At 36.9% G+C, this 10,046-nt stretch overlaps 1 protein-coding gene across 6 annotated transcripts in view; it reads right to left on the bottom strand.

Annotated features, from left to right (window-relative positions):
• The window catches only part of PHYLLO (2-oxoglutarate decarboxylase/hydro-lyase/magnesium ion-binding protein), a 117,446-nt gene extending 109,183 nt beyond the window's left edge, over positions 1-8,263 (bottom strand). For 3 of the 6 annotated variants that reach the window (XM_086433886.1, XM_086433885.1, XM_086433883.1), the window contains exons 1-3: positions 8,004-8,263; positions 7,692-7,901; positions 6,436-6,653 (exon numbers count right to left, since the gene is read on the bottom strand). In XM_086433886.1, coding sequence (XP_086290012.1) covers positions 6,436-6,653; positions 7,692-7,901; positions 8,004-8,186 — 611 coding nt within the window. In that variant the 5' untranslated portion in view covers positions 8,187-8,263. Of the gene's footprint in view, positions 1-5,123; positions 5,220-6,435; positions 6,654-7,691; positions 7,902-8,003 lie in introns of those variants that run through there. The other 3 variants (XM_086433884.1, XM_086433888.1, XM_086433887.1) reach the window with 3 other exon arrangements.
• Between the last annotated feature and the right edge of the window lie 1,783 nt (positions 8,264-10,046).

Consider the following 10,046-nt stretch of genomic DNA (forward strand, 5'->3'; position numbering starts at 1 on the left):
GACACAACGGGTAGCCTTGTCATCTAGTTTGGTGCGATGAGGAGTTCTATCCTGAACAAAGCAAGTACACCCAAAAACTCTAGGTGTAATAGGGAAGAGAGTGCTATCAGGTCAAAGAACATGAAGAGGCACCCGTCCTCCTAAAGTGCGACTTGGAACACGATTCAGGAGGAAAGCAGCAGTAAGAACTGCCATATTCCAATATGACTTGGGGACATGCATCCCTTGTAGGAGGCAACGAACGGTGTTCATGAGGTGGCGATTCTTACGTTCCGCCACCCCGTTTTGCTCAAGAGTGTATGGACAAGTTAACTGATGAAGCATACCATGCTCATGGAGATGGGAGCGAATCCCAGAAGAAATCTGTGTTTGAAGATGTTGCAAATCAATAGTACCAAGAGAAGCATGATCAACTGAGGTAGATTCTACAATAACAGCACGGGGCTGAACCCCAGAAGATCTCAACAGGTGGGGATAGAACTGAAAGCAACGGGCCTTTTCATGACCAATTTTCCTACAATGACTACACGTAAGACCACTTCCTTTACCATGCCCACGACTCCCACGACCTCGATTTCCAGATCCTTGAGTACGGGAGTTAGAAAAATCCGAATTGGCCGCAAGAACCATCTGATCTGTATCGGGAGCAGAGATAATGACAGAAGACTAAGTCTGAGAGGGAACAATACGACGACGACGCTCATCGCTATCAATAGTCGCAAATGTCTCAAATAAGGAAGGTAGAGGAGTGGTATTAAGGATTTGGGTCCGTAGTGCCTCAAACTCAAGGCGTAAACCCATGAGGAACTGGTATGTCTGATGTCGAGCAATCCTCTTGACCACATACCCAACTGCCTCTGTCGATAACTCAGCCATAGACTCATAGTGTGAGAGCTCCTCCCAACGGGACTGAAGAAATCCAAAATAATCTGCAACACTTTGATTTCCTTGGGTAGCCTGAGCAATATCCCGGTACAGTTCATAAATCCTCGAGTCATTGCGAGCATGTGCATATGTCTGAGTGAGAGTTGACCACAAAGAGGAGACGGTCTCATGATACATAAACATAGTGTAAATGCGTTGCTCCATGGAATTAAATAGCCATCCAAGAATGGTGCAATTATCGATTTCCCATTGTTCAAATTTGGGATCAGTTAAGGGTGGTTTAGGAATAATGCCTGACAGCCAACCAGATTTTCCTCTACTACCCAAATAAAGGCGCACAAACCTAGACCAACTCTGAAAATTACGACCATCTAGTGGGGCATTGGTAATACGCTGAACTGAGAAATTGGTCCCAAGTGTTGTGGTAGAGTCCTTAGGCTCATGAGTCGTCATTGCACACGATGAACAGGAAGAAAATTTTGGATTGAAGGGAGATCTCCCGTATTAGTCTTATCTAACGCTAGATAATCCTACTGATTATTGTCAGCAATACCAAAAATAACCTCTACTGCTGTCGTGAGGATGAACCAGCCAAAGTAGAGATGTCGTAGGTTACAGAACCAACCTTAGAAGTGTTGTAGGGCTGATCACCAATCACCCAACAACTGTGTGCTGCTGTCGTAGAGCAGTTTAGGCCCAGTAGGGCTGATCGAAGTGTATACAACAGCTGGCTGTTGCTGTCGCAAGTCGTGTAGAACCAGATAGGAACCAATAGACTGATTGTAAGTGAGATTCAGACCTGTGGAGGTCTGCTGCTACGGTCGCAAGTCATTCTAAAGCATGTAAATCTAATCTCAACACAGATAGAGACTACTGCTGCGGATCAGGTTGCAGGTAAGGTTTGGGCCTGTAAATCTGATCGCAGGTGAGTTTTAGGCCTGTAAACCTGATCGCAGGTGAGTTTTAGGCCTGTAAACTTGATCGCAGGTGAGGTGGAGGCTTGTAGATCTGATCGCAGGTCACTTTAGGTCTGTAAATCTGATCGTAGATGAGGTTGAGGCCTGTAGAGAGCTACTGCTGCTGTCGCAGGGCAGTATAGAGCAAGTGGATCTGATCAGTAGAGAGATTCAAATCTATGGCTGCTGTCGCAGAGAATAATAAAGACTTAGACACTGTTCGGAAGTCAAATTCAAACCTGTAGTGTATCTGCTACTGCTGTCGAAAAGAAGAATAGGAACCTGAAGGCTGATCGCACCACCAATGGAGCTGATTAAAGGATTGATTGCCAAGAGAAACCCTATCGAAAGGTTAAAAAAAAATTTATTTTTCACAGCGCAAATCTCTATTGCAGCATGTGAGGGGTCAATAAATTTTTTATCGCAACATGCGATTAAGAAAACATGAATCAAAGAAGAACAGAGCCCTCAGAGGGGAGAGAGATCGTATTAGGTTTTTTTTTCTTTTTCTTTTTAGCTCTAATACCAAGAAGAATTTTAGAAGGGGTAAAATCTCAAGTCTCATAATGAGAGCTTGATATATATTTATAATCCATAATAATAGAATGGACATAAATGCCCTTACATAGAAAGAATATAAATAAACTAATGAAAATAAAACTAGAACTAACTATCCTAGTATTTCCAGTTTCCAATATTACCGAGGTCAAATCCTACTTAAGACGTCAATTTGATATTTAAGAACCTTGGCCATCTTCACTATTTTTTGGGTATTGAGGTTGTGCGGTATATTTATCTCTTAGCATAAATATGTCCTTGATTTACTCCGTGACTCCTGTCAGCTTGGTTCTCGTCCAGTTGATACTCCTATCGAGCAGAATCACAGGTGGCGGATTCTGAAGGGGAGTGTTTGTCAGATATTAGCCAGTGTTAGCGTCTTGTAGGAAAATTGATTTACTTGTCTATGACTCGCCCCAGCAATGCTTATGTTGTTAATGTTGTAAGTCAGTTTATGTATTCACCTCGAACATCTCATCTTATTGTTGTTTATCGCATTCTTAGATATTTTAAGGAATGTCCTGGTCGAGGTATTTTGTTTAGTAATCATGGTCATCTTCACATTGAGGCGTAGACAGATGCAAATTATGCTGGGTTAGTGACTGATAGACGATCCACTTCGAGGTACTGTACTAAAGTTTGTGGCAACTTGGTAACTTGGCATAATAAGAAGCAGGATGTGGTTTCTCAGTCCAATGCTGAGTCAAAGTACAGAACTATGGCACTTGAAGTGTGTGAGTTGTTGTGGCTCAAGACCTTACTACTTGACTTATGTCTTCCCGTAACAATCCCTTTTTCACTATATTGTGATAATAAATCAGCTATTAACATAGCAGCAAATTCGGTTCAGCATGACAGAACGAAGCATATCAAAATTGATCGACATTTCATTAGAGAGAAGATTATTTCTGGGCAGATTTGTACTCTGCTTATTCCGACATCTCAGCAACTCGCCGATATTCTTACTAAAGGTGTTAGCAAAATCGCCTTTGAAAGTGTCTTGTTAAAGTTGGACGTTGTTGATATCCATGCACCAACTTGAGGGGGAGTGTTGAATAATTCTGGTTTATTAGAATTTTTAGTCTTTTGTCGTTTTTTGTCTTTTCCATTTATTAGTCTTTGTAATTCCCCTTTAAAGCCTAATTAGGGTTAATCAATGAATTAACTTTTCTCTCCATCGTTTTTTACTAATAGTCTATCTCAATATGCTTTATTCTTTCATAGAACACAGGTTTAGAAGCAATATGCACTGCAGCCTGGTTATCACAATGCGGCTTCGTAGAAATAATCACCTTTAAGCCCAATTCACCAAGAAAACTCTTTAACTAAGTCAATTCACCTGCAATTAGAGCCATTGCCTTGTATTATGCTTCTGCACTAACTTTTGCTACCACACTCTGTTTCTTAGTTTTCCAGGACCCCCAAGTTTCCACCCAAAAACTTGTAGTACTCATATGTAGACCTCCTATCCAATGGTGAACCTGCCAAAATCAGCATCAATGTAACCTTCGAAGTCCAAATTATCTTTGTACCTATAAAATAACACACGACCTAGTGATCATTTTAGGTAGAACAACACCCAAATAATAGCTTTCCAATGTGTGACTTTGGGTGTCTCCATAAATTGGCTTACCCTACTAAGTGCAAATGAGATATCAGGATGGGTGATGGTCAAGTAGTTAAATTTACCAACTAGCCTTCTATATCTACCTAGATCACAAATAAGTCTCCTTTGTCAACCACAGTTTAGGATTAGGAACCATAGGAGTACCTAATGGTTTACATCTAATGTAGTCCAAGTTAGTTAGTTGTTGGAGTCAAGTCAGTTAGTTAGTTAGTTGATTGTCTGTTATTTCGGATAGTAACAACCTGAAATAGTTAGTTGTTGTGTTTCTTTTTTGCCTATAAATAGGCTATCAAATTTAGTTGTAAATGAGTTTTAGTTGAATAAAATAGATTCGAGGGAGATTTTTCTCTTCTGACTTAATTTCTCGACTTCTCTTGAAGTTTTCACACAAATTAGTATAAATTTTTAGATCTGATTGCATCAACATCCCAACATACCTGTCTCATCTAGTAAACCAAGAATATACTTTCGTCGAGACAAGCTAATACCTCTATTAGACCAGGCAAATTCAATCCACAAAATTTAAAGCAATTTTCCAAGATCCTTAGAATGAACTGGCGTTGTAGGAATACTTTCAAATCATCAATGCTACGAGTATCATCTTTTGTCACCACTATATCATCAATATAGACCACCAAGATGATGGTGCCCATAGAGCTCATGCACACAAATACTGATTCATTAGTTTGACATTGCTCAACCGAAACTGCTTCACCACTTCACTAAACCTACCAAACCATACTCGTGGAGACCGTTTTAGACCATAGATAACCTTTTTAAGCCTACAGACCATACCAAACAACTCCCCATGAGCAACAAACATAGGTGGTTGCTCCCCATAAATCTCTTCCTCCCAAGCACCACGCAAGGATGCATTTTGCACATCCAATTGGTATAATGATCTATTGGAATGGCAACTAGAGAAATAATAACAAAAACAACAATAATCTTAACCACAAGAGTAAAAGTCTCTGAATAATCAGCACCATAGGTTTGGGAATAGCCTTTGGCAATAAAACAAGCCTTTACCCTCTCAATAGACCCATCAAGAAATTATTTCACAACATAAACTCAACGAAAACCCACAACTCGCTTACCTTATGGAAATGAAACTAACTCCTACGAATCATTGGTATGAAGGACTCCATTTCAGTTATCATTGTCTGTCTCCAACCAGAGTGACACAATGCCTCCTGTACAGTGTGAAATAGTGGAGCAAAAGGGACGATAAGATGGGAAAAAGACACAAAATTAGACATAGAATGTTGCGTACAAGTATGAATTCATTTACGATGTGCAATAGGAAGATCAATATTAGATGAAGAGGGAGATACATGATCTGCAGATAATACGATGGTGAAACACTCGTATCAAGAGAAAGATGTTGATTGGAGGTAGGTTTTTTTTATTTCATACGAACATGTCTTATGATATAAAACAATACCCTTATCCCACTTTCATCCATAATAACTGAAGTATGGTCAACAATGGGAACTAGAATTGGTAACAAAATGTCATCATAATTCAAAGTCTCGTTGAAGTAGGAGACAGATTAAAAAATGTAACATCACTCACGGAAGACTTATGAGACTGAAGATCATGGCAACAATAACCTTTTTGGGTACGAAAATAACCCAAAAAGACACTTAACAACATGTGAATCAAGCTTATCAAAACTCGGAGAAGTTCGATGTGTGAAACACACACAACCAAATGTATGTGTAGGTAAAGAAAATAAAGGAAGTCCTGGAAAAAAAGGTAGATTGAGTGATTTTATGTGTACCATATCACCCCATATATTACTGCAACTTTATATGAAATCGGCAAACATCAGTTACAGATTTTCCTTTTTCACTACAAACATGTTTGTTGTGAGAGACTGTAGTTTTGTGAGTCCATATGTGGATGGTCTGTTTTTTCCCAGTTCCCAGAAGGTCTTCTCGGCCTTTGCTTGATAGCTTAATGTGTCTTCTTTATCAATAAGATAGAAGAAAAGAGGAGGAAAAATAAAAAAGAAGTTGTGCCCAGCAGCAACAAAAAGAAATCCAGTCATTTATGTAAAATTTGTTGCCAACAAGAGTAGACTGTTCTGATGGTTTATTATCAGACTACTTCAAAGTCATTATAGATGGTTCTTAACACTATTGTGGATACAATAACAACCTAACATTCGACATGAACCACAAACAAAGTCAACTGCAGTAAGTCTTGGTGGAGTTTCACGGACAATATCAATTATACCAGCCAAAAAAGTAATCACCCATTTTTATAATGAAAACATTAACATGCCATTACATTCATTAACACCTCAGAACCATGATATGAGATTGTAAACATGCATAGAAGGCAAATTAAGAATATTTACATAAACAAATAGATATCTAATAAAAGGAGGAACAAAAAGGTAACCTTTTCATCGAACTACACTCTTTCAAGGAATAAGAAGAACCCTTGAAATAAACTGCAGCACCAATTCCCGAAAGTCCAAGCACTCCATTAAATGAATGTGAGTCAAGGGTTGAGTTGGCTGGATTCATCTTAGAAAGATAAAACTGAGGAAACACTTCCGAAGACTTATGCTGATTATATAACCAATCCAAAGCTTTTGTGCTTGGTGGCACTGCAACCTATAGATGCACAACACCATGTAACCTCCAAAAGTGACATTTCTATTAATCATCTTGAATCAAAAGAACAAGATCATATGACATCATGGTTTTTAAACTCGGTTTCACGTCTTGTCTCATTCAGCCCTGATACCGAGTTAACTCGGATGATACGTTTCATCTCGTTCGAGTTGTCTCATTCGGCATTGAGACAATGATTTTTAACCATTTAAAAATTCTGAAAAAATTCAGAAATGATTCCTATTAAAAAATGAAGCCAAAAAAAATATAAATTAAAAAAAATCGATTTGGGTGAAAGAATATAGGAGTGAAAACGTTTAACTCGTTCGTCTCGTTTAACTCGGACGAGAATTTCAAAATCTCGTCCGAGACGTCTTGCTTATCTCATGATACGTGGACATCTCAAATAGGTTTGTGAGTTGGTCTCGTTCAGCTCTGATACCAAGTTAACTCGGGCAATACGTCTCAGTCTCGGACGAGTTTTAAAACCATATATGACATAAATGTAGTTCCATTTCAAATTAAGATTCATTCCAAATTACGATTTCGACCATGAAGTTCCCATTTTTGTACTTTAACTCTGTTTATGTGCATTGCTTCCAATAATCTCAAGTTTTGTATAACCGTCAATCATCTATAATCAAAACAACAAGATCATATGACATAAATGTAGTTCTATTCAAAATAAAGATTCATCCAAAATTACAATTTCGACCATAAAGTTTCTATTTAATTTTTTTGTGTCACTCTGTTTATATACATTGCCTCTAACAATCTCAGTTCTGCATAACCGGCAATCATCTAAAATCAAAACAAATAGATCCTATGATGTAAATGTAGTTCTATTCAAAATAAAGATTCATTCAAATTTACAATTTTGACAATAAAGTTTCCATTTTTTTAAAGTTTCACTCTGTTTATTTGCATGGGCTCCTAGCAATCTCACGTTTTGCATAACTGTCTAAATTACCTGAAAGAAACAACAGGCATTCTTAAAACAGGACGAACACAACAAATTAGGATTAAAATGCACTATACCTGAAACCTCAATATGCCACTTTTCGAACAAGGCCGATCATACTTCAACTTCTCGACCTCCTCTTTAATCATGATGAGTCCATGTTCGAGCGTCAAAGCGGGAGGCAATGTACGCGTATGGCAGAGCTCCACCGGTATATCAGAGTCCCCCAATTCCAATAACACATCGTTTCCCAATTCCGAATAATCAGTATTTATCCCTCGAATAACCTAACCAATTCAAACAAACAATGCATCAAACAAATTGGGGGGAAAATATATTTGAAAAGAAATAAAATTGAAGTGGATGTGAGAGAGAGAGAGATTTAAGACCTTGGAATTAGTGTTTGTGGAGAGACGGAAAAGATCGAAATGATGGGAACTTGGGAGAGATTGATTGGTGAGAAATAGGAGTGAAGGTGATGAGTTTGTGTGTCGGTTAGGTCTATTATTGATGAGGAGTGGAAGATGGAGACTAGGTGTTGAGAGATTGTGGAAAATGTCTCTTTTAATCATGATTGGAGCTATGAAGAAGAAGATAAGAGAGATGAGGTAGTGAAGTTGCTGAGCCCTGAGAGAGAGAGAGTTTTGAGGAGTGAAGTAAGAGACTGAGATAAAGTGATCACCGTATCGGCCACGTGGACTGGGTAGGGGTGGTGCATGACAGCAAGAGACTGACGCTTTTTCACGAGACTCCTCAATACTTGCCACGTCAGCATAGAATGTAGTTTTGTAACCAGCCAGAGTATTTTGGTGAAGGAAAATGCTGGAATGACACGGGGTATTTATTGCAATTCTCACAAGTTTGACGCGAGATGTGCACACAATCATAGATGTGTTTTCTCGTGATACGAGTAAAAATCATCTACAATTATATATACATCTCCACGTCAGAATTGTGAGAATCATAGTAAATCCTTTGGTAAATTTTAAATGCCATTCAATACAATACAGGGTCTATGTGATTGATGGATCTCAGATTTTTATGAGTTTCAACCTATTTTTAAAAAAAAAAATTACTTAATGATCCCTAATGCTAACCCTGACCTAACCTTTCTTTTTTTTTGGTAAATGACTATTAAGGGTGAGTTAAATATTTAATTAATAAATCTTTCTTTTCTAATCCGTCCATGGACCTCATTCTAGACATTTCTCATGATTGAAATCTCAAAATTGCCCTAACCATTCAAACTCGTTATTTTCATCCACAAAAATTGAATTTTCAGCATTCCAATTGAGTTTTGGACACTCCATTCCAATGAAAATGACTTAAGAATAAAGAAGAAGCCATTTTCAAGAATTTTTAAAATATTTTGAAGATATATATAAAAAACTAAGATTTTTTATTTACTTCGCTTTCTTTATCAAAATCGATTAGGATGGTTCTTTTCGTTTGAAATCATCTTTCCAAGTTTTAAGTCATCTTTCCAAGAATTTTAGTTGAAAAAACTCTATAAAAAAAAAATCGGATAAATTTTACAATTCTGAGGTCAATAATTTTTTTTTTTTAATTCAATATTTTTATTGTCGAAGTTGACAATTTTTTTTTAATTATTGTCGACCTCACCAATTTTTATTATTGCCAAAGTCAATAATAATTTTTTTAAAAAAATTGTCGACCTCGATAATAAAAATATTTGAACTTAAAAAAAAAATTACTAACCTCAACGTTGTAAAATTTACCTAATTTCATTTTTTTCAAATTTTTCCAACTAATATACACAGAAAAATCAACTTAAATTTTGACATAATAACTTGTGCAGATGATTTCAAACCAAAAGAATTGTCCTTGATCAATTTTGATCCGAAAAAGATTTGAAAAACCCTAACTCTTTTTTGTTATAAATCGTAGAAATAGAAAAAATACATTTAAAAGTTCAAAATGAAAAATATATCATTTCCACTTGTCATTCACGATAAATAAAAAAAATTGTTGGAAATGATTGGAATCGCCATTAGAATATTTCGATATTTCAAAAATATTATGACCTGAGATGAGGTTGAGGAACTAATTAGAAAATATGGATTTACTAAATGGACTATTTAGCTCAACCCTAAAAGTCAAGGACTAATCAAAAAAAGAAAGTTAGCGCCAGGGACTATTAAGTAATTTTTCCTTTTTTAAAAGTTTCATTTAAAATGCGATTCATACCAACGATTAAAACAATTTAAAAAATGGGTCGATCTATTGGCATAGACCGAAATGGCCATTTGCACCCACTTTCTTGCAATACACACATCAACTTTAAAATAAAGGTGGGTCTATTTATACAAGTCAAAATGGCTTATTTCACCCACTTGCTTGGGATACCCACGTTAATTTTAAAATATCTTTTTGCACACACATAATCAAGAGAAATTTACCAAAACAGTATA

The sequence above is a fragment of the Akebia trifoliata genome, chromosome 3 (assembly GCF_017979445.1).
Source record: "Akebia trifoliata isolate Shusen 1 chromosome 3, ASM1797944v1, whole genome shotgun sequence".
Lineage (NCBI taxonomy): Eukaryota > Viridiplantae > Streptophyta > Magnoliopsida > Ranunculales > Lardizabalaceae > Akebia > Akebia trifoliata.